This window comes from Caretta caretta, chromosome 18, assembly GCF_965140235.1.
Source record: "Caretta caretta isolate rCarCar2 chromosome 18, rCarCar1.hap1, whole genome shotgun sequence".
Classification (NCBI taxonomy): domain Eukaryota; kingdom Metazoa; phylum Chordata; order Testudines; family Cheloniidae; genus Caretta; species Caretta caretta.
The window spans coordinates 5,575,239-5,602,241 of record NC_134223.1 but is presented as its reverse complement, the minus strand read 5'-3'; the positions used below and the strand labels follow the sequence as shown (position 1 = coordinate 5,602,241).

Below are 27,003 nucleotides of genomic sequence, written 5' to 3'. Positions count from 1 at the left end.
ATCTAACTAAAAAAATCTAAGCATAAAAAAGCTCCAAAGGACAGAATGAAAGAAAAAACAATGAGGGACGAACCAAAGTCAACGCATCTGATCTGAGTTAAGGAGCTGCATGCTCATTGGGGTCACTCACCCTTTTACACCCTTGGAAGACTCAGGGATGGGAAGGAGTCAGTGACACCAAATAACTATGCTCACAGCACAGACATCTTGATCCCACAAGTGGCCATGTACAGAGGCTACTCAAAGAAGAATACAGGACCTTCTCATTCACTGTTAAATCTTTGCTGAGCAATGGGAAAGGCCATTAGGTCTTTTGTGCAAATCAGGATTAACCATTGCAAGTACCCAAGTTTCTCCTGTACTGTATTCTGGTTTATACTGCAGACTTGCAAGCTTACCTTAAAAATCATTTGCTTCTAAAGTACCAGAATTTGAATAGTGCTATTTCTAAAAACTGACTTTGCAGTCTCAGAATATTTCAGGCTCAGAAGATAAAAAACCTGGAGCTCAATTTGAAATAGGATTGTCCAAAACATGAAGTAGGTGCTGCCAAAACAGATGCGTGTTTCCAAAGCACTTATTTTGTTAAACTATGAAAAGTTTTTCTTTTCAAAAATAAACCTGTTTAAAATTAAATCTGACTTCAATACAAAATATTTTAAATCCTAAATGTATTATAATCTCTTAAATCTTTTAAATTAAAAAAGTATGCTGAATTCATATGCCTCTATCAAAAACTGAGTTAAAGGCTGCTTTGCTATGTAAAGAATCAGAGCAAACTCATCCATTTTGAGGTCAAGCTTTATAAATATGGCACAATAGGTCATATACTATTCTGTTTAATAAAAATATTTTACATGCTGTTGTGTGTGTTTAATTAAATTCCAGTTATCATCCTAATGCAGCTTGACATAATCATGAGCAAAAGGTTAATTTAGTAAATAAGCAGTATCAGTCACCATTTTCTAACATACTAAAAATGTGCAATTAATAAGAATCTAAAATATTAAGCTACATAATTGCTTAAATAAATGTATATAGTTATACTGTTGTATCCTTCTACATAGCAAAAAGAAGTACCAAACCTAGTGTAAAGGCTCTATTTAGTTGTAAATCAACATGTTTTAATGGTTATATCAGCAGAGAAGAAACAGTACAACAAACTCTTACTGGCATTATGAAACTTTGTTTGTGATGAGTTGATTTTCAAAGCAGCATCTCACATAACTAAACACACCCCAACCTGTGCTGCACCTCTGTGAGTTAGTCATGCCACTGACAGGGGAAAAAAACAAGCTAGGAATAAACCTGACCTGCAGCTGTAAATCTTAAATGACAGTTTCTTCACATGGATATTCTGGGAGAAGCAACTTAATCAGTTTAAGACAGATTTAGCCTGTCTTCTTGCTTGGATTGGATTTTTAAACTTTCCACCTTAACAGCTCAAAGCATGAATTAAGCACACCGTAATTAACGCCATATCCCTCAGCAAAACAAATTAACACACTCTTAACCATCCTCCTTTACAGGCAAAATAAACTAATTTGATTTAGTTGCTTCTGCATGGTATGAAACATTACAAAAGCAAACGCTGATAGGACAGCCCAGTACTAAGTCACTAGCTTCTCTGAAGCTGGGCAGTGCCCAAGATCCCCCAGCATTATGATGTGCTCTCATTTTGCAAAGAATGCCTGACCAGGAAGGCAGGTAGCTTTCTGCTGTTTGAATGACAATACAGCAGGAATGCCTTTCCTTTAAAAGCAAGAACAAAAGCAGTACAGATATTACAAACTCTACCAAACAAAACTATAACATTTGTAAGTTACTGATTCATGCTGCTGAGGTCTCATGCTAGAAGAGCACCACCTGTGGTCAGTTCTCGCACCTGTACTACAATCTGTTTAATGAGTCTCTCATCCATCAGCAGGTCGATGGCGCTGAAAGGTACTATATGCTTCCCTACCCTACCATATTGATGACATTCTGTGCTGGGCCCCTGTGTACCATCACTGACTGCTCTCCATTCAGCTATGCCTACTTTAGCCTGCCACAGACCTTCCACAGGTCTAGGGGTTGGGAGCTGCCAGGCTTCATAACAGGTTAAGCCCACACCCAACTGATAGGCCTGGTACAGTCACGGTCTTGGTCGAACACTGGTACAGATCACCACCTAGCTCTTACACAGCACTTTTCGTCAGATCTCAAAGTGTCTTACAAAGAGAGGTCAGTGACACTTCCTACTAGAGATCCCCAGGCAGCACATAAGTAAATCAAAATCTAGAATGAGAACTCTTACTCTAATTTTCAATAGGATATCAACCAGTTTTTGCCCCCCCAAGTAACTGCAATCAAGAAAATCGATTAGCCATAAAAGTAGCATGCTTTAAAAATACTGAGAAGAATAGTGTCAGCAATGTAAAGAACTAGAGGTTGATGTAGTTATCTCAGCAGCACTGTACCGTGAGAAACAGAGTTCTGAGCTCCTGGGGCCACCCACATCAAGTAACTCGTGACTGGTACTCAGAGAACTGCTGATGGGTTCCAGACCTCCTTAGCTGAAGTGTTATGACAATGTGCAACCCAAGAGCAGGTCAGTAAATGGGGGTGGGTTAGTGGCTGAAGAAGGAAAGTAGATAAAATATTCATGATCCCAGAAGACTCCAAAACAGGTTCCCGCAGCATATTTTGTTCAGATTTTCCTCCCTTTCCAAATTCCTTTATGGGACGGAAGGTGCAATCTGTTAGCCAGACCAAATAAAAAAAAAATCACAAACTTGTTAGCAATCAAAAGGTGAATGGGAGACAAAAATCTCACTATTCCCTTCACCTCTCTTGCCTTCCACGCCCCTCCACATGTTCTACTCGCTGCCTGCTCCACTTGCCTCCCTGTTCCTGGTGTCTCCTTTCCTCACAAGCGTGTGTGTGTCATCCCTTTGGCTGGGAACTTTGCTGTGTGGCACAAAGTCATCAACCATCTCCATTAAATCGTTCCTCACAGTGCATCCTTTTTAGTCAAGACTTTCAGCCCTCACTTTTCCCTGAACAGTAGTAAAATGAATTTTCAGAGTTCAATAAAGCACACACACATAATAAGAACATCAGTTTCTCATCACAACCATTGGCCTTCCCCACTTCCTTGGTTTATTCCCCTGCTGTGTAATGTTTAATATGAATTGCACCTTCCTTGGGGCAGGAGCCTGACAATTTTGCTTTTAAAGCAACATGCCTCTGATCATTGCAAAAAGAGAGCTATGATAAAAATAATGCAAGAACAAGACCCTGAGTTAAAAAACTATTTGTCAGTTTAAGCAAGCACAGTCCTTCCTTATTGGAAGCTGATTCTTGTCCTTAAGACAAGCTGATCTTCCAATAAGTAAAATACAAATGGTATTTATATAGTTTCTTCCTATGAAAGATTGCAAAATGCTCTACAGAAAGAGGGGCTGACTAGAAAGGATGTTATACAGATATAGGCCTAGCAAATACGTGGGCAGAAAGGGAAAATGATGGACAATAAAGGAGAGAATGGAAGGAAGCAGGAATTAGCAAGGGACAGGAGAAGCAGAGGCACTTCTGATGGTGTTTGGAGTCAACTGCAGGTTATTTGACCTAGATAACTGTGGAAGCTATTACATAAAAACTTTAAAATTATTTGCTGAGAGGGGAAAAAATCCCAATGACGGAGCAGCACAAGCAAGAGAGTACACAACCAGACATCATCTTAAAAGAGAGTCAGTGTTGTCACGTTATCATTATGCAAGTAGCTGGAGGGACACAGCTGAAAGACTAGAGGTGTTTACACTACAGGCAGTACTTCAGGGGGGAGGGATAGCTCAGTGGTCTGAGCACTGTCCTGTTAAACCCAGGGTTGAGAGTTCAATCCTTGAGTGGGCCATTTAGGGATCTGGGGCAAAAGTTAGGGATTGGTCCTGCTTTGAGCAGGGGGTTGGACTAGATGACCTCCTGAGGTCCCTTCCAACCCTGATATTCTATGATTCAGAAATTCAAGCCTCCAGTTGCAGGCATTTGTACATTCTCGCATGCAGAGAAGTTATGCTGGTCATTGGCAACAGGAAGAACAAGGGATATTCATGTTTTTGTAACCACAGCTTTCAGTGTTAACTGCTATTTATTGGTCATGGGTTCCTCTTCCCTTGCAGGCAAGGTGGAAGAACATGGACCAGGAGGGGCCTGGGACTCTGATTTTATCGTACCAGAACAAGTCTCATTTAAGAACATGTATCTGGTATTGATATTCATTCTCTGTATAAACATGGGTTGGCAGTATCATAAAAAGAATGGGAATCTTTGCGATCCATCGTCTCTCGCTCCCCAGTGAGAAAAATGAAGAGTTTTCCCTAAGGAACTCCACGGGCCTTTGATTTTCTAATCTCATTTTAGACTGTGGTGGTTAGATCAGTGGACTAGATGACCTCCTGAGGTCCCCTCCAACCCAGATATTCTATGATTTAATTCTGCAGTTACGTGGCTTTCGAATAGGATGGTGTGCAGCATGCCCTGGGAAGCAGATAAGATATGGAGCTCTCCAGCACTAAGTAACTGGCATCAACTCACCCAAACTCAGAAGTAATCAAAAGTCAGCATTAAACCTTTATTGCAGGCATGGGAGCTGCGCACAATATTTTCATGTTGTTTTTTAGATGTCCTTTATTATTATTATTATTATATTATTCACATTTCTGTAGTGCTCGGATACCCAAATCAGGATCCCATTGCACTACACGGGCTGCATATAAAGATACGGTTCAGGTCCTGAAGAGCTAATCACTTGATCCCCTGGGATTTTTGCACATCTTAAAGTGTTGAACCAATTTCACTAAAACCTTGAGAGCAGTCAAGTTAAATACTGAGTTGTACAGGAAGCTAATAGAGAACAATAGCTCAGAAACAATAAGCAACATGAAGGCTCCGATCTAGTAGCTTTTAGTGAGAAGTCTTAATTCAACCAGAAATGGGGAGATTTCTTCTTTTCCCAAAATTACGAGACTATCTCGGGAGGCAAATTAAGTTTACAGCTGTGGCTTGATAGTGGCAACCACATTATTTAAATCTATCCATTAGCATGCACACACAGGTCTGACTATTTGGAAAAACAAAAGGACAGGAATATTGGCTCTCTTTTAAAACTGTATTTCCAGGCCTTTTCCCAATGAACATCCTGAAACTTTACCCTAAATAAAAATTGCAACAAACCAGCCCTAGTCGCCAATATATCTGGTGGCTGTTTGATGGCCTCCAGGAAATGAACTGAAGGCCCTAGTCTAGAACTCAGTGGACATGTGTCCACACCAGAATGGATAAAAATCAATTAAAAAAATTAATAAATAAAAATCCGATTTTTTAATTTAAATCTGATTTTTTTGATAAAATGCTTTTTGAGGAAAAAACCTATCTAAAGATAGTTTTAATGAAGCTACATTATAGCTCAAAGATATCTCATCATGGAATAGGGATTATAAATTATAATTCTATAGTATGAGACAATATATTCATGTAATGTTTAAGAAAAGTTTTGTAAATGAGTTCCAATAGTTCATGGATTAGGGACCCAAATTTATGGGGTTCCAGGGGCTTCTGTATAGATTATTTAGGTTAATCTTTCTATCTACTCAGTGCTCAGTCTAGAAGATATCATCAGAGATGCTTAGTTTTGCAGTTCCCAAACTGTGGATTTGTGTCTCCAGAGATAAATTGCTTGTTAACAGCAAAAATGGTTTTAAATAAATAAATAAATATACAGTGGTGAGAAATAAAAGACCTCAACCCTATTGTCCCTCTCCAAATTTGTGTACACGGAGTCAATCCCTTACCTCTCTCTAAAAGTGCAAAGTTTCAAAAAGTTCAATGAATAGAAGATTGTTGGGGGCGGAATAGATCTGGACAAGGAGAAGAAGTCTGGAGATAAACGTGAGAAGGGATGAACAGTAGGCAGAAACAAAAGTGAAACTGTTTGAGCAGCATATTCCTGAAGTCTCAAGGTCTTCCTGAGTGTAGCTTTCATTGATTTGAGAGCTACCAGACCATTCTCACTAGAAGGGAAAACCTATGATGGCAGCAGGCAGTAACAGAGACCCAGTTTGAGAATAAGAACCATTCAAGACATATATGTTTTCTGATGTTTTAAAGAAAGTCACACCAGTGAACTGGAGGAAGTCACTTAAGCACTTTGATTCAGAGACTGTTGAAGTGATAATCTCACTTTTAACTTCTTTTAGCTTCTTCTGCTGATGTAGAAAGAATATTTTCTTCCTTTGGACTAATTCATTCCAAATGGAGAAATCGTTTGGGACCTGAAAAAGCAGGAAAGCTTGTTTTTCTTTTCCAGATTACAAACAAACAGGAAAATGAAGGTGAAGACGACTGAGTTAGCTGCAGAAGCCAATATTTTAAGTTTCTCATGTTGACCTGGCTGACAGAGTCAATTTAATTTTTGTTTTTTTAAACATTTCATTTAACTATTTTAGTTAAAAAACAATTTTAACAAAAACAAACCTGATTTTAAAAATCTTGAATGTTTAAATTCAAAAATTCATATGCTTGTTTCATTAAAATATTATATGTTTGCTGTTGAAGAAAAAAATCCATAAAATACATAAAGTTGTTGTTTTAGTTAAATAAAACAATTTAAATGTCTGTCTGATGATGTTCTCCTCCTAATACATCAGGGCAAGAAAATCCTCCAAATATTAATGATTCACCTGTTGAATTGGAGATAGATATTTATGAAGTCATTGGGAGGTGAACTGCTTCAATTATCTTTGGTAAATGAAATAACCAATCATTCATTTTCTGATACAGCTGTAAACCTAATCTGAAAAGTTTTAAAAATAAATCACTTAAAAAATGTACATAGTGTGTACCTTCTAAAAATGAAACCTACATCTATCTCCGAGTTGTGAAGAATATGTATTAAGGTTATAACAACCAACAAGAATGCACTTTTATGTAGAAATCCATAATTAAATCGAGTCTTCCTGACAAGTGATTTAAATCATGATTTAAATCAACTCAATTTACATCAAATCCACCCCGCCACACCACAAAACCATCCATCGTAACCAAGCTGCTTACCAGTTCTATAAAGTGGCATCTGAACTATACCTCCCAACCCAATCACAAGGGACTGGGTGTGGAGGTGTCTCACCCAGGGCTGAGATGAGTCAGAGAACTTGGGCACTGTGGGGGAAAAGCTTATTATACTACTGCTGACCATATACTGAACCTGTTGCACAGAGAAACTGACATCAACCTCCAGGGCTGTCAGTCTAACACTCTTCACCAGCACTAATCTTCGAGCAGCCAGGTATGTGGTGCTGACTACAAAGCATCATGAGGGCTTCACACACTAGGGGTCTCCTGTGTCCTGGAACTGGAATTCTATGGATACAGGGTCCCATCGAGACCTAATGGGTGAACTGGGACAAGCTCTCAGAGAAAGGAACATACGCTATGGACTGTACCATTTTCTCAGAGTGGTTTAATCCTCTGTATTTACATGATCAAAAAAATGGCATCAAGACTCAGAATTTTATCTTTTCAAAAACTATGCCAGAGCTTTAGGATCTTGTTTTGAGGTATAAACCAGATCTGATTTGGTCAGATGGTGATTGGGAGGGTCCAAACACATATTGGAACTCTACCTCTTTCCTTGCCTGGCTTTATAATGATAGTCCTGTGAAGGATGCTGTTGTGATAAATGACTGTTGGTGCAACAACTGCTTCTGTCATCATGGAGGATACTATAACTGTGCCGATAAATACAAGCCGGGCACCCTGCCACAGCACAAGTGGGAGATGTGCACATCTATTGACAAAAGGTCTTGGGGCTATTAAAGCAACATGCAACTCAACGAGCTCATGGATGAATCAACTATTATCTCAGAACTAGTGCAGACTGTGAGTTTTGGAGGCAACGATCGTCTCAACGTGGGCCCCACAAAAGAATGGGTGATTGTTCCAATCTTTCAAGAAACGCTTCTGTCCCTTGGAAAATGGCCGCGTGTTAATGGGGAGGCAATTTATGCTTCTAAGCCATGGAGGGTGCAGATGGAGAACACCACAATCCATGCACGGTACACTTCTAAAGGATCAACTGTCTATGCCATCTTTCTGACCTGGCCAGAGGGTGTTGTGTTGAAGTTGTCTTCACCTATTTCATCTCCAAGCACACAAGTGACTAATATGCACTTTTTTCAGAGGAACAGCCGTGTTAGTCTGTATTCGCAAAAAGAAAAGGAGTACTTGTGGCACCTTAGAGACTAACCAATTTATTTGAGCATGAGCTTTCGTGAGCCACAGCTCACTTCATCAGATGATGAAGTCATTCATCTGATGAAGTGAGCTGTGGCTCACGAAAGCTCATGCTCAAATAAATTGGTTAGTCTCTAAGGTGCCACAAGTACTCCTTTTCTAATATGCACTTAAAATTTAAATTAAAGTTTTGGGCTGTATAAGTGTATTTTTGGAAAAAGACCAAAAAAGCAAAGGCAATAATCACAGAATGCTCCATGTGCTTTGACAGGTGTGTCAAGCCTCTGATTTGGTGTTATGAGAAAAGAGAGAGACAGCAGATCAGATGTGGACAGAAATGTCAAATGGACATCAGAGCTCAAATGCCAAATGGTGTGTAACCCTATCTCGGGTGGGTTGTATCCCTCCCTCTAACACACACCTAGCACTTGTTTTCTTCTTGTGTTTTCGCAACACTTGTATAGCTTGTCATGTCAGCAAAGCCCTACCAAATTTGAACTAGATTGAGGTATACTCTATGAAAGTCCTAGACACCAGTTTTCATTTCAGCTGCCTCTCACGCCCAAAAGGAAAAAAGTGAAAACCTCATTCTCATACACCCCAAACTGGTATTTCAGGCTTAACAAGGGGCGGGGACCAAGTCAACCTGATGTACTAAGTGTTAGAGGAAATCTAAGGGAATTCTCATCCTAAAATGCTACCCCATTTCCTTAGCAGAATGAGGGAAAGGATGTTAATCAATTTCTTAGGTGGGCTGAAGTACATATGCTTCTCTGAGACGTTTCCCTAGGCAGGCAGCTGGGAGGCCAGCCTCTTCACCCCAAAACTCTCACAGTCCTCATCACTCTTAAAGGGCAGAGAAATCCTTGTTCCCCTTTCTCATCAGGGACTCAGATGGTTCTTGGAAACTAGATGGGGAGTCTCACCTGGCTTGCAAGTTTAAAATGGGGCAGTGGGAGACAGGGACACTGAAGAGACTGGTGTCTGGGAGAGACTGTTCTCGCAATGAAGTGGATTTGGTGGGTCTGAAGACTTTCCCCAATGGAAGAAAAGGGTGTAAATGTTGCTGTCAGTGGATCCAAGACCACACCACTCAAGAACAGAATAGAGGAGTTTCTACTATGAGGGAGAGAGTCTCCAGGCTTTGCATCTCTGGGTGTGGGATGGTGAGGTGGAAAAGAGACTCTGGCTCCACTGATTGGAAGATGTGTCCTGAAGATAGGTGGAGGGAGCCTATGAATGTGGTGGAGAGTCACTTCTTGGGGAGATGAGGTCCCCTGCCTTTTGGCTACCATGAGCCAGAGTGGAAGGGGTCACTCCCTAGATGAGATCCCATGCCAGTCCTAAGAGAGAGGGGATGAAACCTAAGGTCCCCCACAGCTGTTGGGTGGAAGAATGGAGGGCTAACAAGGCATGGCTGTCCCTTTTCAAGGGAGGGGCCCCAGGTCCCCCAAAGACTGGAGATGGAGAGAGACCTACTCTCCAGGTTCCTTAATTCCACAACTGTCTCTCTGTCACAGAAACACTGGGGAGAGCCCCCTCCCAGAGGCTCCTTCGGCTCTTAGCCACGGGGATCCTGGGGTGAGCCGAGCTCCCACAGCGCCTCATCTGACCCTGCTGCGGGGGTGCCAGGGAGGGGCAGAGACTAGGACACAGGGTCTCGCTCTCCCCGGGTCACTCCGTCCCTGAGAGGCTGGGAGAGGAGATGGGACCCAGTCACTTTCCCCAGTATGTGTGGGTTTCTCTCTGCAAGTCCTCTCCAGGGCTGGGAGATAACTGTGGAGTCTCCCCAGCCTGGGGGGATGAGTGGGACGGGACTGGAGAGGGGGTCTCCCCAGGCTAGGGGGATGGGGGAAGCAGGGGCCCAGATAGGGGGGATGAGTAGGGTCTCCCAGCAGCAGGGGGCAAGTGGGCACAGTGGGAGAATGGGGGGGGGGGGGAGGATGAGAGAACGCAGTGGGAGAAAGAGGACGGAGTGGGAGGGGGGGAATGAGGGGGCTGGGAAAGGGGGAGGAGGGGGTCTCCCCAGGCTGGGGGGAGGAGGGAAACAGAGCAGAGTGGGAACCACGCAGGGGAATGAGGGGGCCCGGTGGAAAAAGGGGGGGATGAGGGGGGTCTCCCCAGGCTGGGGGAAGGTGGGGACCCCGCGGAGGATGAGGGGGGGTCTCCCCAGGCTGGGCGGAGAGGGGGTCTCCTCACCTGGCTCTCGGCCGCGGGGATGCCGGACTCCAGCTCGCAGAGCGCCCGGAAGTTCTGCAGCTCGAAGTCGGCGTCCACCTGCAGGGAGAAGGTGAGCTCGGAGCGGTCCCGGCGCAGGCAGAACACGGTGAGCAGCATGGCCGGGCCAGGCCGGGCTCCGCCACCAGCCGCGCCGCCGCCCCGCGCCCGCTGCCGTAAAAGCCCCGCCCGGCCGGCAACTGTCGCGCCGCGGCCGGAAGTGACTCGGGCGGGGTCAGCTCAGTGCCCCGGCGCGGCGCCGCCCCGAGGAGCCCCCGGGACCCCGCACCCTGGGCGCGGAGCCGCTGCCGCCCGCTCGCCGGCCCCCTTGTCACTCGCCGGCCCGGGGGGGGGGGGCCCTCTGGCTGTCTCGCCCCGCACCGGCCCCCTTGTCACTCGCCGGCCCGGGGGGGGGGGCGGGGAGGCTCTGGCTGTCTCGCCCCGCACCAGCCCCGTTGTCACTCACCGGCGGAGGGCGAGGGGGGGCTCTGGCTGTCTCGCCCCGCACCGGCCCCCTTGTCACTCGCTGGCCCGGGGGGGGGGCGGGGAGGCTCTGGCTGTCTCGCCCCACACCGGCCCCCTTGTCATTCGCCGGAGAGGGGCGGGGGGGAGGCTCTGGCTGTCTCGCCCCGCACCGGCCCCCTTGTCACTCGCCGGAGAGGGGCAGGGGCAGCTCTGGCTGTGTCGCCCCCCAACAGCCCCCTTGTCACTCACTGGCGGGAGGGGCCTCTGGCTGTCACGCCCCGCACCGGCCCCCTTGTCACTTGCCGGCCCGGGGGGGGTCTCTGGTTGTCTCACCCTGCACCGGCCCCCTTGTCACTTGCCGGCTGGCCGGGCGGGGGGGGCGCCTCTGGCTGTCACACGCCCCGCACCGGCCCCCTTGTCACTCGCCGGAGAGGGGTAGGGGGGGCTCTGGCTGTCTCGCCACCCACCGGCCCCCTTGTCACTCGCTGGCGGATGGGGCTCTGGCTGTCTTGCCCCCCACCGGCTCCCTTGTCACTCGCTGGCTGGGGGGGCTCTGGCTGTCTTGCCCCCCACCGGCTCCCTTGTCACTCGCTGGCTGGGGGGGCTCTGGCTGTCTTGGCCCCCCCGGGCCCCCTTGTCACTCGCCGGCCAGGGGGGCCTCTGGCTGTCTCGCCCCCCACCGGCCCCCTTGTCACTCGCCGGCCCGGCGGGGGGCAGCTCTGGCTGTCTCGCCCCCCACCGGCCCCCTTGTCACTCGCCGGCGGGGGGGGTGGGGGCGCTCTGGCTGTCTCGCCCCTCTTGTCACTCGCCGGCCGGGGGGGGGGGCCCCCCTCTGGCTGTCACGCCCCTCACCGGCCCCCTTGTCACTCGCCAGCCCGGCGCAGCGCTCCTGCTCCCTGCCCGTGGGAGTAGTGGGGTCTTCCCAGCCCCTCACCTGCCATGGCAAGGCCTGTCCAGCACCTCGTCAGCCTCCATTTTTCTCCTTGGGGCAGCGGGGGCAAGCCCGTCCTGCTCCAGAGGTTTTTAATTCCTCGCTTGGCTTGAGTTTTACAGTATTTACAAGCTGGGCCGGAGGAGTGACCTTATACAAACCAAACCAAAGCCCAACACAAAATAAATACAATTCCTGGCCCGCCTCCCCGTCTGTTGGTTTGTGGTTTCCAGCCCTTCCCCCAAACAGAAGTAAACTTGCTTATTCCTACCTTTCTTTGCTAGGTTAAAGAGCCCTTTAGTATCTCAGCCTTGTAACAGGAACCTCACTACAACCTTAACTCTTGAGATAGGGCCATCTCCCTACAATATGGCAAGATCCATGTTTTATTTAATCTGGAAAAGAGAAGACCAAGGGCAGACATCAAAACAGTTTTCAAGTACATAAAGGATTATTACAAGGAGGAGGGAGAAAAAATTGTTTTTCTTAACTTCTGAGGATAGGAAAAAAAGCAATGGGTTTAAATTGCAGCAAGGGAGGTTTAGGTTTGACATTAGGAAAAACTTAACGGTCAGGGTGTTAAGCACTGGAATAAATTGCAGAGGGAGGTTGTGGAGTCTCCATCACTGGAGATTTTTAACAGTAGGTTAGACAAACACCTGTCAGGGAGAGTCTAGAGATCATATTTAGCTCTGCCACGACTGCAGGGGACTAAACTAAATGACTTCTCGAGGTCCCTTTCAGTTCTATGATTCTATTTCATTGTCCCGTCTCAAATAGTTTCCCAAACACTCACAAGGTGTTTAGCTTCTGATATAGAGTTCATATGGCCAATTTAGAACCAGCCCTAGATTTATTGTATGTAAAAAATGTGTTCCTCTCTAAGAAACCTCACATGACTGTAGTAGGAAGAGAGCCTGAGACATAAGCCCCTGTATCAGGCCTGGTATGAGGCAGGACCTGCTCACACAATCTGGCAAGAACAGGGCTATTGCAGAAATACACATTCCTAAGAAGTGCTAGGCACAGAGTACTTATGCAAACATCCTGATATCAAGTGGCACCAGAACATCCCGATATCAAGGATGGAACAAAAATATTCCGCAAGGATAACAGGAACATACTGACCCCCTCCTAAAAGAGAAGGTCAGGATGACAGTATGCAATAAAAATGTTTTGATCAAGCCAACATGTACAAGGTGATGGGTGATAACTACCCATGTCTGGGGGCAGTAACTATGTCAGAGGCAGTATTAACTTGTTTGTATCAGGGTATAACTGTGTATCAGAGGCAGTATCTTTGTCCAGCCAAGGGGGGGGTAACATGGAAGGTCCTGCCATTCACTGAGCTGCGTCCATTGTCACGGGCATACAGGTCTTAGTATCCCTGTAGAGTATGCCAGGTGCTATTATGGTGCTTTGTCAACAAACCTGGCCTGGTGCCTTCGTACCTTAATGGATCTTGTGGTCATTGGGTGGTTTGCTCGAGGTCTGCTATGCCAGCTGTCTGCGCAGAGCTGGGGCAGCACACACTGAGAACACACACATGCAGCTGAACGTCTAACCACAATGACAAGTCAGAAACTTCAGCAGAAGGTGAGAGGAACAAATCTTTATTCTGGAAATGAACAATCTTGAGGCAAAAGCCTTTCTGAGAAGGGGTGGAAATAATAAAATTGTTTTAGTTTTTTTTTTTCTCCTCATGAAACACCAATATTGGAATTGCCATTGCACTGCCAAACATTTTGATCTCTTGTGGACATCAGTGGCTTCCTCTCAGACAAAAGTTTTCAATTTTTCTCCCACTAGTCACTCTTATCTTAAAAACCCCCATAGCTCATCTGGCTCCTACCAGCTGAGGATTCCAGTCCCCAAACATTTATAATCTGTGCCCTGAGTGCTGCCAGTCTCCACATGGAGCCAATGTCTTGGATGAGGGCTCTTCCTCCGGCTGAGATGATATCTCAGTCAGATTTCTCCTTCTCCTTCATGTGCAAGAAGACGATGCTGAACATGAAGAGGCCTATCATCATGGAGAAGGCACTGGCATAATATGGATACGCTGAGGGGATAAAACGCTCATACTGTGTGTGCTGGAGGGGACGCACAGACACCTGGGAGAGAAAAGAACACAAGACCAGGGTCACAGGAGATGAGGTCATTTAGTCCTCTGTGTGGCAGGACTATCTCAGCTCTAGATGTGTTATTTAACTTAATGCCCATTCTGACAATGCCCCACTCAGATGACTGTAGAACCAGATTACCTTACTGGAAAGATACATGTATGAGAGCTCCTAGAAGTGGTTCAATTATATCTCTCGTTTTTAAACGAGAGTTTTAAGCTCCAAATCCTCAACTTCTGTAAAAGCATGTTGGCAAACCTTAAGCGTCAGTGCAGGCAGTGCTGGCGAGGGTCCAACACTGCCTTGAGACAAGAATGTGTTTAATGAGGGTAAAACGCTCTCTACAGAGGCTTATTTCCAGACCTTCCTAAATATAACTGAAGATGGTCACAGAGTAAGATAGCTTTCAAATCCATTTCACGCACAAAGGAAGGCTGGATGCAACTTCATGGTCATTAAGATTAATAGCCCATGTGGTATCCACTCAAAACATTTGCAAAGTTTAAAATCCTGACTTGAAATCTCAACCAATACTCTTACATTTCCTACCACACAGACAAGATAATTCAAACTATTTACCTGTGTAGAGGAGTACAGGTGGGTGTATCCCAGCCTGTTATAATCCACTTTAAACTGAAACACTCCATAGACATCCGGCAGCTTGAACTGCACACTATATCTGCCACCTAGGGGAGAGGCAGGACCATTTAAATTACACAGTAAATAGAACAAGAGCATTAGGAGTTAAGATCCCTCATTGGAAGTTCTTTCCTCACCTCCTTCCATTTGTAATGGCCCTTTGTCTCCCCCAAACCCACTTTGTGGAGCTTTTCATCCAGATTGAAAACTAGCCTCTGGAACCCAAAGCTGCTCCACTGGAAGAAGGAGCTGTAGGAGAGCTGTGTGAAGTGCACCCTTCCTCTTAACAGTGGAGCATGCTTCCCATAGAGATTCTATACACTACCTGCTCAGAAGCACCGTAGCGTTCCAAGTCAATACATACGAGCAAGGTGAGTTTCAGTGGTGGGGGAAGAAGTCAACACCCAGTCTTGTGTTATTGTTAACAAAGCCATAGGGCAGAAAACATTAAATTGTCTGATAGGAGCCCTACCATTTTTCTTCAGGAAAGTCCTTACAAATGGATCAATGCGGACAAACTCCAGCTGAATATCATCGCCATCAAAGGGGACCCACCTCCCTTCAGAGAGCTTTTCAATCACAATGCTGTACTCCTGTAACATACAAATGCACGCTGCATTAACAGAGGCATAAAGGAAGAGGACACATTGTTAATGAGTAGGGCCCTACCAAAGTCACAGCTGTGAAAAACATGTCATGGACCATGAAAGCAGACCTCCCCTGTGAAATGTAGTTATTGGAGGGGAGGGGCAGGGGACACCCCAGCTGAGGGCTCCTACCATTCACTGGGCTCAAGCTGGGGAGGGACAGGACTTCCTTTTCCCCTGAACGGCCATTCTTGGGGGGGGGGGGGGGGGGACCAGACTCAGCTCCAGCTATCTCCCCCAGCTGTAGGAAGCTCTGCAGCTGCGCACAGCCCTGAAGGCAGCAGAGAAGTGAGGGTGGCAATTTTGTGACCCCCCCCCCGCACACGCCCCCCCCTTTTGGATCAGGACCCCCCACCTGAAAAAACATGAACACCTAAAAATGCGAAATTGACTAAAATGGACCCTGAATTTGGTAGGGCCCTATCAGTAGCTAAGAGTGACACCTGAAATCCATTCAATAGAAATCTCAGTCCTAAACTATGAACTCCACTTTCCATGAAATCAAGGGGGACAATGGGGAATTTTCCAATAACTGCTATTTCCAATGTAAGAGTCCATGTGAGCTTCCACGCTTGGAAATACAGTTGAGCTACCATGCACTGAAAATCAAGCCAATATTCAGTAGCAAATCAGTGAGTGAGCATATCAATGTAGAATTGATTTGAATTTGAGAGTGCTATACTTAAAAACTTTCTAGGCACACTAAGCTGTCCCCCAGTATATAGCTGCAATTTCTATTTAAAGCAACATGGTATTTCAGGCTTGCCAATGTACTCTTTTTGTATAATGAAGCTTGGCATCACGAGTCTGAGTGAAATGGAGGTAACAGGGAAGACAAAATTCCAGCATATGCTTTCGATCAGGCTCAGATACCTGTTTATCAACAAGGTTCATGACTGAAAAGAAACTATTTGCAAGGATAACCAACTCCCCTCAACTTAAGCATTAAGTAAGTTTACTAACAGAATAGACTTCTCCAGAGCTGGCTGCTGCTGCCACTTAATATTGTATGATACTCAAGTATGAGCCATGAGCAGTCTGAAATTTAGTATTAAGTGAAAGTTACATGTAGGAACTAAAGGTTAGGTAGACTGCCTTCACATTAGTGGAGAAACACTGTCAAGAAGGGGACAGTTCCTACAATTATGAGGAAGAAAAACCCCACTGGGTTATATATCCTCATGCCCTCTGAAATTTCACACCTTGGCTGGTGAAGCCCTGGGTGCCAGCCATCACCTTTCCAACCAATAAAGAGGAGATAAATCTGCTTCCACAACACTTCTAGCCCAATGAACAAGAGTACAGTCTCTCTGCACAAGTCTATTTGACTCATTTTCCTAAAGTCAGTCTTACCACGAGGTCAGTGACAGTGTAGGCATTAGGTGGTAATGTCTCCCCTACACGATGGTGAGATACCTCTCCAACCCGCAGCACACCCTCTTCCTTGAATACCCAATGGGACAAGGCAACAGCCAGCTCGTAGTTACCAGTCTGAGAGTACCTAGAGATGGTGAGAGAACAGAAGCACAGTGGGAGACACTGCATTGGAGGACATTCATAGGACTGAGCATTTTTTTGGTCAGGTATACTATGAAGTTTCCCCAAGAACTAAATGCCAGGTCAGAAAGTCAGCACCCATTTTAAACGATCACATTACTTGAAAGTTTTCCTGTAAGACTGTTTGATCTTTAAATCCCAACTGTCTGCTAGGTCTTCTAGGTAGTTGTTTAAAGTACAGCAAAACATATTTTAACAGATCAGCACTGAAAGGAATTCAGTGCCAAGGTTTCCAACCTGCACACTGAACTGATACATATCAATGCTCAGAGTATAATATTCTATGTCAAAATTTCCAAGTAAGAGCTGTGCCCAGATTACGAACTGTGTTCACAGCATCTCTGAATACAATGGATGCAGAAACTGCTTCTTACACACCTAATATCAGGGTTTCTATAAGGACAGGAGACAGCTATATGGGTTAGCCAGCTTGACAATTTGCACTGCACTTAAAGGAAGTTTCATCTTTTTCTTAAGCTTTAATATAACCTAAACAGTGTAGATTTTACAGTAGCACGGCTGAACAGTTATGATAGTATTCAGTATATTCCCATCAGTCATCTTTGACACAATTAGTTCTCATCACCTGCTAGGGATCCTTGATCAAAGAGGTACCCAAATCACTTGGGCAGAAGAACCCAAATACCCCACCCTACCTACAGAAGGCCATGTTAAGCTAGTCACCTCTGAGAGCCAGGTGTAGCTTTCTGCACAGCAGAGTTGAAGAAAGCATCACTGAAGAAATCCAAGGAGCCACTGAAAATGACACGGGCATTGTTCCTGGCCTGGAGACCAGCAATCAAAAGGGTATTCTTCCCAACAGCATGAGGGTACTGAAATTGGACGAGAACAGATTTAAATCAGCACTAATGATTTGTATTATAGTAGCACCTTGAAGCCCCAACTGAGATAAGGACCCCAATGGGCTGGATACTGTACAGACAAGACACATAGTAAGCCTGGATTCTTATTTGCTAAACAAATACCGCAAACAAACAGCATGAAGAGAAATAAAGGCACAGAGATAATGTGCTCAAGATCACATGGCAAGTAAAAGTAACCAGAAACCCATGTTTAATTTTATTTATATATATATTATATGGAAAGAAGGCATCAGGGCTTTAAGCTGCTTTTTTAGGCAAGTACAGAAACTAGCCATGCAGTATTATCCATTAGGTTTAAATAGTTAATAGCAGCAGGGAAATGTCTGAGAATTAAATGATATTGGATGATCTTTAACTTTGCTGCTAGGTCTGGCTGGGCTAAACAAGTACAATCCAAGTTATTATTGTCTTGTCAGAACTCTTGTCAAACCTCATAGACCTAATTAAAGGGAAATGTTTAAACTACTCATCTGCCTGTTCAAATACCCATTATGGAAGAGCATGTTAAGCAGACATAAGTTGAACACGTTTGCTGTCAGTTAAGTCCCACTCATGCCAGCTCCCAGCTATTATTTTTCCTCTACATTTTCATTTCATCATGTCAATAAGACATGGCACACAATGCATTTTTGCGGATTGCTGCACTACTCAAGTGGAGAAGCAGGAGGCTTCAACACAACTGAGACACTAATCTTCCAGAATCAGCCAACTGCACCTTTTTTAGCCCCTTGCCAGCTACAGAGCCTCAAAACTAAACAGAGGAACCCCTTCATTTCACACTGGTCACAGTCCCGCTGGAAGATGGCAATAGCTTTCAATTACTAACAACTTAGCCCAAATTCTACCAGCATCTTAGAGGAAAAAGGCTTCAAATTCTATTGCCTGCCACAGTAGCATGGGATTGAGAGCCTTTTGCTTCTATATCACCAGTTTGAATTCAGCCCCTTTGATACAGCAAAACAGTATCAAAGTTAAGAGCCGATATTCCTTCCAATGCAGTCATGTTAGGCTTTTTCTATTTGGATCCAATGAAACTGCAAGAAAGATTTCCATGATAATATTAGAAAATATATAGTACTAAGAGACCGTGGAAGGGAGCTTTCAAAAAACCCATAAGTATTTGACACAGACTATAATAAGCACTTGAGTTAAGTCTCTTGATCCATTTTTAAACTGTTGAAAGAGAGGTAATTAATTCCACAGGATTAGAAGCAAAAGAGGACAAATATAATTGTGCGTACCTGTGTGATGGGCTTATCTGGGAAGAAGGAATAAGATGTAGAGGAGCCAGTCAAGATATCTAGTACCAGAGGGTTATCAGGATCAGCCACCATCCTGTGGCAAGAGAGACAATCAAAGTACCAGGAAGATACCTGAAAGCTGGTCAAACCTGAGATACCTGCCCAAGAAGATTCGTGTGCACTAAAATCTGCTAACAAATATGAAATTCACAGAGGTTGAGAACCATGGGACTGACTCAGCTCCCCCTGAAATTAGTGGCAAAAACACACACTGAAGTCAATCAGGCCCAATTAATTTTATATCAGCTGTTGACTTTAAAATATCATTTCTTTAAACAACTGTGAATAGTTATGCTATCACATCAAAAACTGAAGCTTCTTTAAGAACAACCCTTTACAAAACTTGACATCAACAGAAGTGCTTCTATGTTCTAAATTCCAGTTCAAATAGTTTAAAAAACATGACTACATGAGAACAGGGAAGTGAATGGATTACTTTCATTGTCCAAGTAAAGCAAAACAGAGTAAGCAGCAAGAAGTAAAATATTAAAAGTTTTCTGTTTCAAGGAAGTTTATAACTAGATTGAGAGATGAGGAATAGCCTTTGGCTACCCAACCAGCAAGAAGTCTGCGCTGTTCTTGCCTGCCCTCAGCCCCCCTCCCTCCACTTCCATCCTGTGAAAGGACCAAATGCCTGTTGCATCTCAATTGAAGAAACCAAAACCCAACCTATGATGCTTTGTTTATAATACTGCCTACCCCAGCCCTAGGCTTATAACCTATAGGGAGGGAAGATAGTGGCAAGAAACCCATCCCAACAGAGACCTCTTGTTCTCAGTTACAGCCCCACTTGCCAGCCTTGCCTCGTAGTTCACTTACCCGACTCCTCGGAAGAGAACAGGGTTTAATGGAGTTTTCCCCACAATTGTGGGAGCCTTCAGTAGATTTTCAGAGTCTGCAACAATGAGCGTATGCTTCAGGGAGGAAACATAAGAGACCTATGGTAAGCTTTCACAAGCTACTGGACAATGTAATTAATGCACAGGCAACTTGTTAATGTGTGTCTGCTTGCCACTCTATGGCTAGTGATCTGCACAACACAGCACCTCATGTTCTACAGCTGCCCTTCCAGAGCTTTGAAGTAGCATTAATTGGCTCTGCATAGTCTCACCTGGCCTCTTGGTAGGAAGAAGAACTGTAACACTGAGCAAGGGGACGGAGGAGGTAAGAGCAGGAGAAGAAATCAGGCACATGCTTAGAAGCCCTCAGGGAAAAGACAACAGCCCCTGCTTGTTACAGTTTAGAGCAGGTTTTCTGTCTTGTGAGTTGCATATTAGGAACCTTAAATCAGAAGGAAGGTAAATCCCAGGGCAACAAATGCAGATCTCTTGCAGGAACATGTGTTTATCAGTTCCTATTTGTTCTGATTGCTGCCACAAGCTAATATGAACACTGTAGAAGGGATTTCAGCATAGCGGAAAAAGCGTGTCAAGAAAGTACAACACAGAAAAATCTGCATTCCGAAGTGCCAGAAGATACTGGGGGACAGCTGCTGCCTAAAGCCTCAGTCCGTGACACTTACACAGCCCATCCTAGAGCACTTTGGTTCCTCTTGGCCTGCAGGGCCTTGCTCTAGGACACAAGATGTTCTTAAGTAAGGAATAGTTTCATTAAGCTTACAGCGTGTTGTCAGGAGCTGCCATAATTAAATGGTGATGTAACTTACAGTCACTCAGAAGAATTATCTCTAAGGGACAGTTGTGTATCCAGAAGGGTAGTTACTGTGCTTATTGTACTGAGTTTTAGTTAGGTTCTTCCACTGAAAGAATTTTTTGTTTCAATCAGGAAGTATTCAGCTATTACAACATACTAGAAGAGGTACCAATTCAAGAACTAGGCATATTAAGAGAGTCTAAATAACAGCACCTCAGTGAAATCAAAGGCCTCATGAACCTATAGAGCCATGGTTTCCACCCTCAGACTATGTCTAAGGGGTCCACGAAAGGCTGTTGTTACCATAGAACAGGGGTGTTCAACCTGGGGTCTGCAGACTATGTCTAAAATTTCCAAAGGGGTTCACACCACCATTTGAAATTTTTTAGGGGTCTGCAATTAAAAAAAGGTTGAAAACCACTGTTATACTTATTCCTTCAATTATATTGGATAGGCCTTCAACTACCTACTGTCTGGGAAGAACCCATATTTAGCTACAAATTATGAATCTTCAAGTCCTACCATAAGTTCCGTAAGATTGATTTGATAGTGAGCAGAAGATGGTATGGTAGAAAAGGAAAGTTTGCAAAATCTACACAACTAATAAGTTACATAGGCATCCCAAAGCAATGGTGATTCCCCCATCCATCGGGGATTGTGTGTGCCCCACATATTTTACGAAAAAGCTCTGTTCCAATAATGTTTGAGAGTTATGAACATTGTGACATCTTTTTCTCTCCTGTAAAGACAGATATTTCAGAACCATGCGTCCAACCAGACAGACCATGCAAGGACAGAAATATGAAGATATCACATACATTTGAAGAACTTCTACAGAGTTTTCTATATTGATCTCTCTTTGTCCCTGTGTCTTGAGCTAGAGTTTACCTTTTTTATATGTCTGGCTACTAAGCATGACATTCTATCTCCTGACCCATCATGGATAAAAGGAAGTGGTAGACTGTCCTCAGTGGTAGCAGATGATAGAACAAGAAATAATGGTCTCAAGTTGCAGTGAGGGAGGTTTAGGTTGGATATTAGGAAAAACTTTTTCACTAGGAGGGTGGTGAAGCACTGGAATGTGTTACCTAGGGAGGTGGTGGAATCTCCTTCCTTGGAGGTTTTTAAGGTCAGGCTTGACAAAGCCCTGGCTGGGATGATTTAGTTGGGGATTGGTCCTGCTTTGAGCAGCAGGTTGGACTAGATGACCTCCTGAGGTCCCTTCCAACCCTGATATTCTATGATTCTATGAAGTGCCATATTTCACTAGAAAGGGAATTCCTATCTCCTACCCCCGAGTGGTTCAAGGTCCAATACAGTGAACCCCTGACTATTCCAGATGGTGGTTTTTAACTGCTCAGTGTGACTGGATTGTTAGAAATTGTCAAAGGTGCAAGATAAATTGCAATCTCATATTAAAGAGAAGAGCAATAGTAAAAGCAGCATGTCATTCAATAAGATTCACAGCTGCTACTCAAAACAATCTTTGGAATGAGCAAGGGTAGGAGGGGAAAGAAGAGGCAAAGGAAGAAGACAGACAAGTTTTGTCTCCAGCCCTTACAGCCAACTGCTAAAAAATAAAATTCCTTCCCGGAAGCAATGTACTAGCTAAGACGAGTTTCCTCAAGCCCTGGATATACCCAAAGAATTCAGTGTCTAGACTTTTACCTGGCCTGGGTCTGAGATATCATAGTTGTGATGGTCAATGACTGCTGTCCTTTCCTCATCAAACTCTATTCCACACTCACTGCCTAGCTCTCGCAGAGGATCACCTAAAGGATAGAGAAGTGGATTCCCAATTTACAGTTTGTACAAGACACAAAAGCAACTAAATCAAAATAAAAACAAAGGACAACCCTGATTTGTGCGCTAATGATTTATCTGCTAACCAGGCTGCTGGGTGCACTCAGTACACAACTCTTGGCTGAACTCAACTTTCTTTGGAAAGTGAAATTAAGACATTCCTTTTTTCTTTACCACCAATTCCTTTGGAGCATTGTGAAGATTAAGATTTGTAGCATGTTTTAAGATACAGAGTATTGTACAGTTTTAGCTTTTGAAGTTCCCCTTTAAAAAAAGGTTGCAGCCAGAGTTCTAAGAGCTCCCATGACAAGGAAGACACCTTCCCCTACAGGACTGATTTGTGCTCTCTATATCCAGTAAACTCTTATATGCAGCAATAAAACGAAAAGCCAACATTTGCACCCATTTTTTTTTGACACGCAGGTTTTACTGACCAATGTCAGAACTGGCAGCCACAAGGACACTTCCGCCTCCATCAATGAAAGCAGTAATTGTCTCCACATTGATGTTTCCGCCAAAATCTGAAAAGATGCACCAGACATTAGTGATTCAAAAAGCTGACAGCAAACTATTTTACCAGTGCTTCGGAGCAAAGGTGGAGAGGGAAATACAAGGGTGATGAGGACAATTAATAGAGAAGCTGTGTCAGCGTAGTAGGCACAGGAGGTGCCCAAGCAGGGTCCTGAAGCCACATACATCTATGGCCAACATAGATTAAAAGGGCGGATTAAGGGAGGATTAATTCCTTCAGAAGGAAGACAAAGATAGCCATAAAATCCAGCCTTTAAAGGCATAGAACTAGCCATTCAATCTCAGTTGCAGAGAAATAAACCTTAACAAAATTCATTGACTATTATTATTATTTGTTTGGCCATATTTAAAGACATACTTTTCTTTTGATTACATGTAGTTAATTTGCTTCTTCCTCACCTCACCCCAAGATAAAATTCTTATCTGTTTGCAGGTAGAAATTCTACATTTTAAAGCTAGTGAGAGACCTCTGCATTGAGACAGAGAGAAAGAGATTGAGAGATCTGTCAACAAGAGTAAATATTAATTATTCCTTCTTGTGGAAGTTGAATTACAACTGGCTCCAGTGCAAGCATTCCTGGAAAATGATGAGGAATCTCTCACTCATTCCATTCTTTAACAAAATCAAATTTAATTAAACTTCAGTATAGCTACAATAACCAATATATAAATAGAAAGCAAAAGGATTTAGAGAAACATGCATCTCTGCAAGATGAAAGAGGTACAGCCAAAACTTTACTCTCACTTCCTTAATTAAGATATTGTAAAAAGAAAACAGAACACCGAGAGAATGTCAGAAGTGGAGCAAGTTAGAGGTTAAGAACAGGTCACATGAGGAAGACACTGTATGCCACACTCTAAAATTTAGCTCTGAAGTAGTTTAAAAAGGGTTCCTACATATCATGAGGCATTAGCTTCTTCTTGCACAGCTCTGTAGTTAGTTCTCCTAAGGATCTGATTCCAATATCCCAGTCCTAGTAGTAATGTTCAAAATTAAAGTTACCTGACACTTTCTCTGAGGCTCACCTGAAGTTAAGTGTGCTATAACCTGGGGCTACAGATTATACTATTCAGTTCACTATTCATTCACACACAATCAACTAGCTCTCCACTCTTGCTAAGTGACAGTGTTCCTTTTGGAACATCTTTTTTGGCTCTCTCATCACACCAATATCACCTGATCTCTCACTTTCTTGAAGGGCTGTATTTCAAAAAGGTTGCTATTAATGATCCCGCATCAAGTCTGATTCAGGCTGTTAATAGTGGTAGAGAGAGAATCCAGACATTTTGGTATGAATTAGAAAAATCACTACTACTATACTTAAAATCAAGGCATTTCAAATAATGACAGTGTTATTTCATCTTTTAGTTATAGAATTTTAGAACAGTGCATTTGTTAATCTATGGAAGCACTGCTCCAAAGATACATATTGAAGAATTTTTTTTTAACTGAATCACAATACCATCATTCTAGATACAACACAGGGATTATAAAGTGGTCTGAGAATTATTAACAGACATGACAGTTACTATCACAGCAAACAATGGTAATGAAAGGGTGTTTACAGAAAATAGATACTCAACAATGGCTGCTATTGCTTTGGACCTGCAATCAGCTATATTTTTGTGCTTATTCTTTGTTCTACAGGCTCCCCCGCTTTTAGAAGCAGCTTGATGACCATTTAACTGCTTAAAATGCATACAGCTCCTGCCACAAATTGCCTAATGATGAGTGAAGAATACACCTGTCAGTCTACATCTCAGGGACAGGCCCCCAAGACCACCTCGAGGTCAAAAATGAAGCAAGTCAGAAGAATACGTTGATCAGTTTTATCAAACCTAAGAAAAGCATTCTCATGGTTAGAGCAGGAGACTGGGAGTTAAGACTAGGCCTCGCTTTGCCACCACTCATTGTTTTACGCTGGGTAAGTCTCTTGCCTCCCCATTTAGAAAACTGGAATAGTAAAAGACCCGCCTCAAATGCGTGTTGTGAAGAAGGTTAGCTAATATCTGCAAGGCACTTTACAGATCTAGTGTGTCTTCTCCAAGGGTCTCAAAGTATTATACAACTTAATTTCTGAGTCTTTTCCTTTATGCAAAAGGATCTCTTACCTTCTACAGATGGGGAGAAAATAATCAAGTTGTCATACAGAAATTCTCCATATTTTATGAGGGACAGGCCAGGGTCATCAGCAGTCCTGAAAGTGAGGTCAAAGCCTCTATCTGCATCCAGAAAACAAAGAGCATAGCCATGAGTACTTTTATCTCATTTAACTTACACTCTTTTAAAATTAAAGTTGTGTCAGACGGCCCTTAACTCAGTATTACCCATTACAATCTAACCATGTGGTTGCCATATTTTTTAAGGTGTCATGCGTCTGAAGAAGTGGCTTTTTTGCCCACGAAAGCTTATGCCCAAATAAATCTGTTAGTCTTTAGGGTGCCACCATACTCCTCGATACTTTTAAAGTTGCTACATAGACGTCTAAGTCAAGCATTTTACTCTTCCACAGTACACTTATTTTCTCAGTACTCCAGTGAGCACTGTCCGCAGAATTGTTCCTGTCAGCCTCCAAGCAGTGACACTTCTTGGTACTTATAATCTAGTCCACAGTGCTCAGGGAACATAGAGATTTTTTGGATAAACCAAATTAAAAACAAACAAGAACCTCTGCATTCTCCATAGCATTTTCATGCATGTCTTTGATGTAAATCAAATGGTAAAACTTGTGGATGACATGAACACCAGAAAGGGAAACACACACAGGAAAGAACCAAAGGCTCTAGTGAGATCTGGGCAGCAGGGACTACAGCCAATACTGGGAGATGGGTTTCAGAGTAGCAGCCGTGTTAGTCTGTATCCGCAAAAAGAACAAGAGGACTTGTGGCACCTTAGAGACTAACAAACTTATTAGAGCATAAGCTTTCGTGAGCTACAGCTCACTTCATCGGATGCAAGCAGCGGAAAATACAGTGGGGAGATTTTATATATACAGAGAACATGAAACAATGGATGTTACCACACAGACTGTAACGAGATTTATCAGGCAAGGTGAGCTATTACCAGCAGGAGGGGGGGGGGGGGGAGAAAGCGGGGGTGAGAGAAGGGAAGCTTTTGTAGTGATAATCAAGGTGGGTCATTTCCAGCGGTTGACAAGAACGTGTGAGGAACAGTGGCGGGGGGGGAATAATGTTTATTTTCCCACACACACACTTAAGCTCAATTAAATTTGTTAGTTCTCCTTTACTTAATACCGGGAGATATGAGTCTAACCAACGTGACGCCCATCAGCAGAGCGACAACAAGCAACCCAGGTACGGAGCAGGGCAGCATCCCCCCACACACTCTGACTGACACACGCGGCACTTCCGAGTGACCGAGCCCCACCGCCACCGCCGTATGGGGCAGGCGGGGTCAGCGTGGCACCCGAACCTAACCCGACCGCCAGCGGACTCCGATCGCCTCAGCCACCCCTGGCAGGTGCAGCCCGGATGGGGAGACGGAGGGGGGCCGCGAGGCGGCACCGTGACAGACCCAGGCTCCTCCCGAGCCTGGCCGCTCCCCTCATCCCCATCACCCCAGACTATGATCCCGCCTTCCCCTGGGACTCCCCCGGGGCGCCGCGCCGCCGCCGCCCTCACCCGCCAGGCTCCGGAAGAAGAGCGAGTGCGTGTCCCGCAGGTTGATGTTCTCCAGCAGCACCAGGGTGCGGGGCCCCGCGTCCGCCCGGACCAGGCCCAGCCCGACCAGCAGCAGCAGGAACCGCCCTGAGGGGAGAGCGGCCGCTGCCTCCATCTTCCTCATGGGGGAGGGCAAGCTCACCCGGAACCGATCCTCTCGACGCGGCCAATCGCCGACCCACTTTGCCCGTAGATGCAGGACACGCAAAGCCACCTCAATCCGTGACCCGGAAGCGATCGGCAACTCGGCACACGCCCCCTCCCTCGCGGGGCCCGAGGACGAGATCTGAAGGCCCGCCT

General features: G+C 44.5%; 2 protein-coding genes and 1 pseudogene across 5 annotated transcripts in view; 1 reads left to right on the top strand and 2 right to left on the bottom strand.

The window, feature by feature from the left end:
• DDI2 (DDI proteasomal shuttling factor 2) overlaps positions 1–10,685 on the bottom strand; it is a 43,272-nt gene extending 32,587 nt beyond the window's left edge. For 2 of the 4 annotated variants that reach the window (XM_048824723.2, XM_048824724.2), the window contains exon 1: positions 10,471–10,681. In XM_048824723.2, coding sequence (XP_048680680.1) covers positions 10,471–10,608 — 138 coding nt within the window. In that variant the 5' untranslated portion in view covers positions 10,609–10,681. Of the gene's footprint in view, positions 1–10,470 lie in introns of all 4 variants that reach the window. The other 2 variants (XM_048824720.2, XM_048824722.2) reach the window with 2 other exon arrangements.
• LOC125624371 (tissue alpha-L-fucosidase pseudogene) lies at positions 1,932–8,321 on the top strand (annotated as a pseudogene).
• A 2,796-nt stretch (positions 10,686–13,481) lies between the features above and the next one.
• Positions 13,482–26,870, bottom strand: DDOST (dolichyl-diphosphooligosaccharide--protein glycosyltransferase non-catalytic subunit). The gene is made up of 11 exons (XM_048824988.2): positions 26,665–26,870; positions 25,135–25,245; positions 22,926–23,012; positions 22,357–22,460; positions 19,855–19,949; positions 18,976–19,069; positions 17,535–17,683; positions 16,647–16,794; positions 15,119–15,239; positions 14,587–14,693; positions 13,482–13,998 (listed from the first exon to the last, which is right to left on the bottom strand). Exons 1-11 carry the CDS (start codon positions 26,825–26,827, stop codon positions 13,849–13,851), a joined length of 1,329 nt encoding a protein of 442 aa, XP_048680945.1. The 5' UTR covers positions 26,828–26,870; the 3' UTR covers positions 13,482–13,848.
• Between the last annotated feature and the right edge of the window lie 133 nt (positions 26,871–27,003).

Coding starts and splice junctions, on each gene's coding strand:
- DDOST (XM_048824988.2), bottom strand. CDS start 26,827: ATGAGGAAGATGGAGGCAGCGGCCGCTCTCCCCTCAGGGCGGTTCCTG. Junction 23,013..25,134: donor TTTCTCCCCATCTGTAGAAG/GTAAGAGATCCT, acceptor GCATCTTTTCAG/ATTTTGGCGGAAACATCAAT. Junction 14,694..15,118: donor GACTTTCCTGAAGAAAAATG/GTAGGGCTCCTA, acceptor CCTCTCCCCTAG/GTGGCAGATATAGTGTGCAG.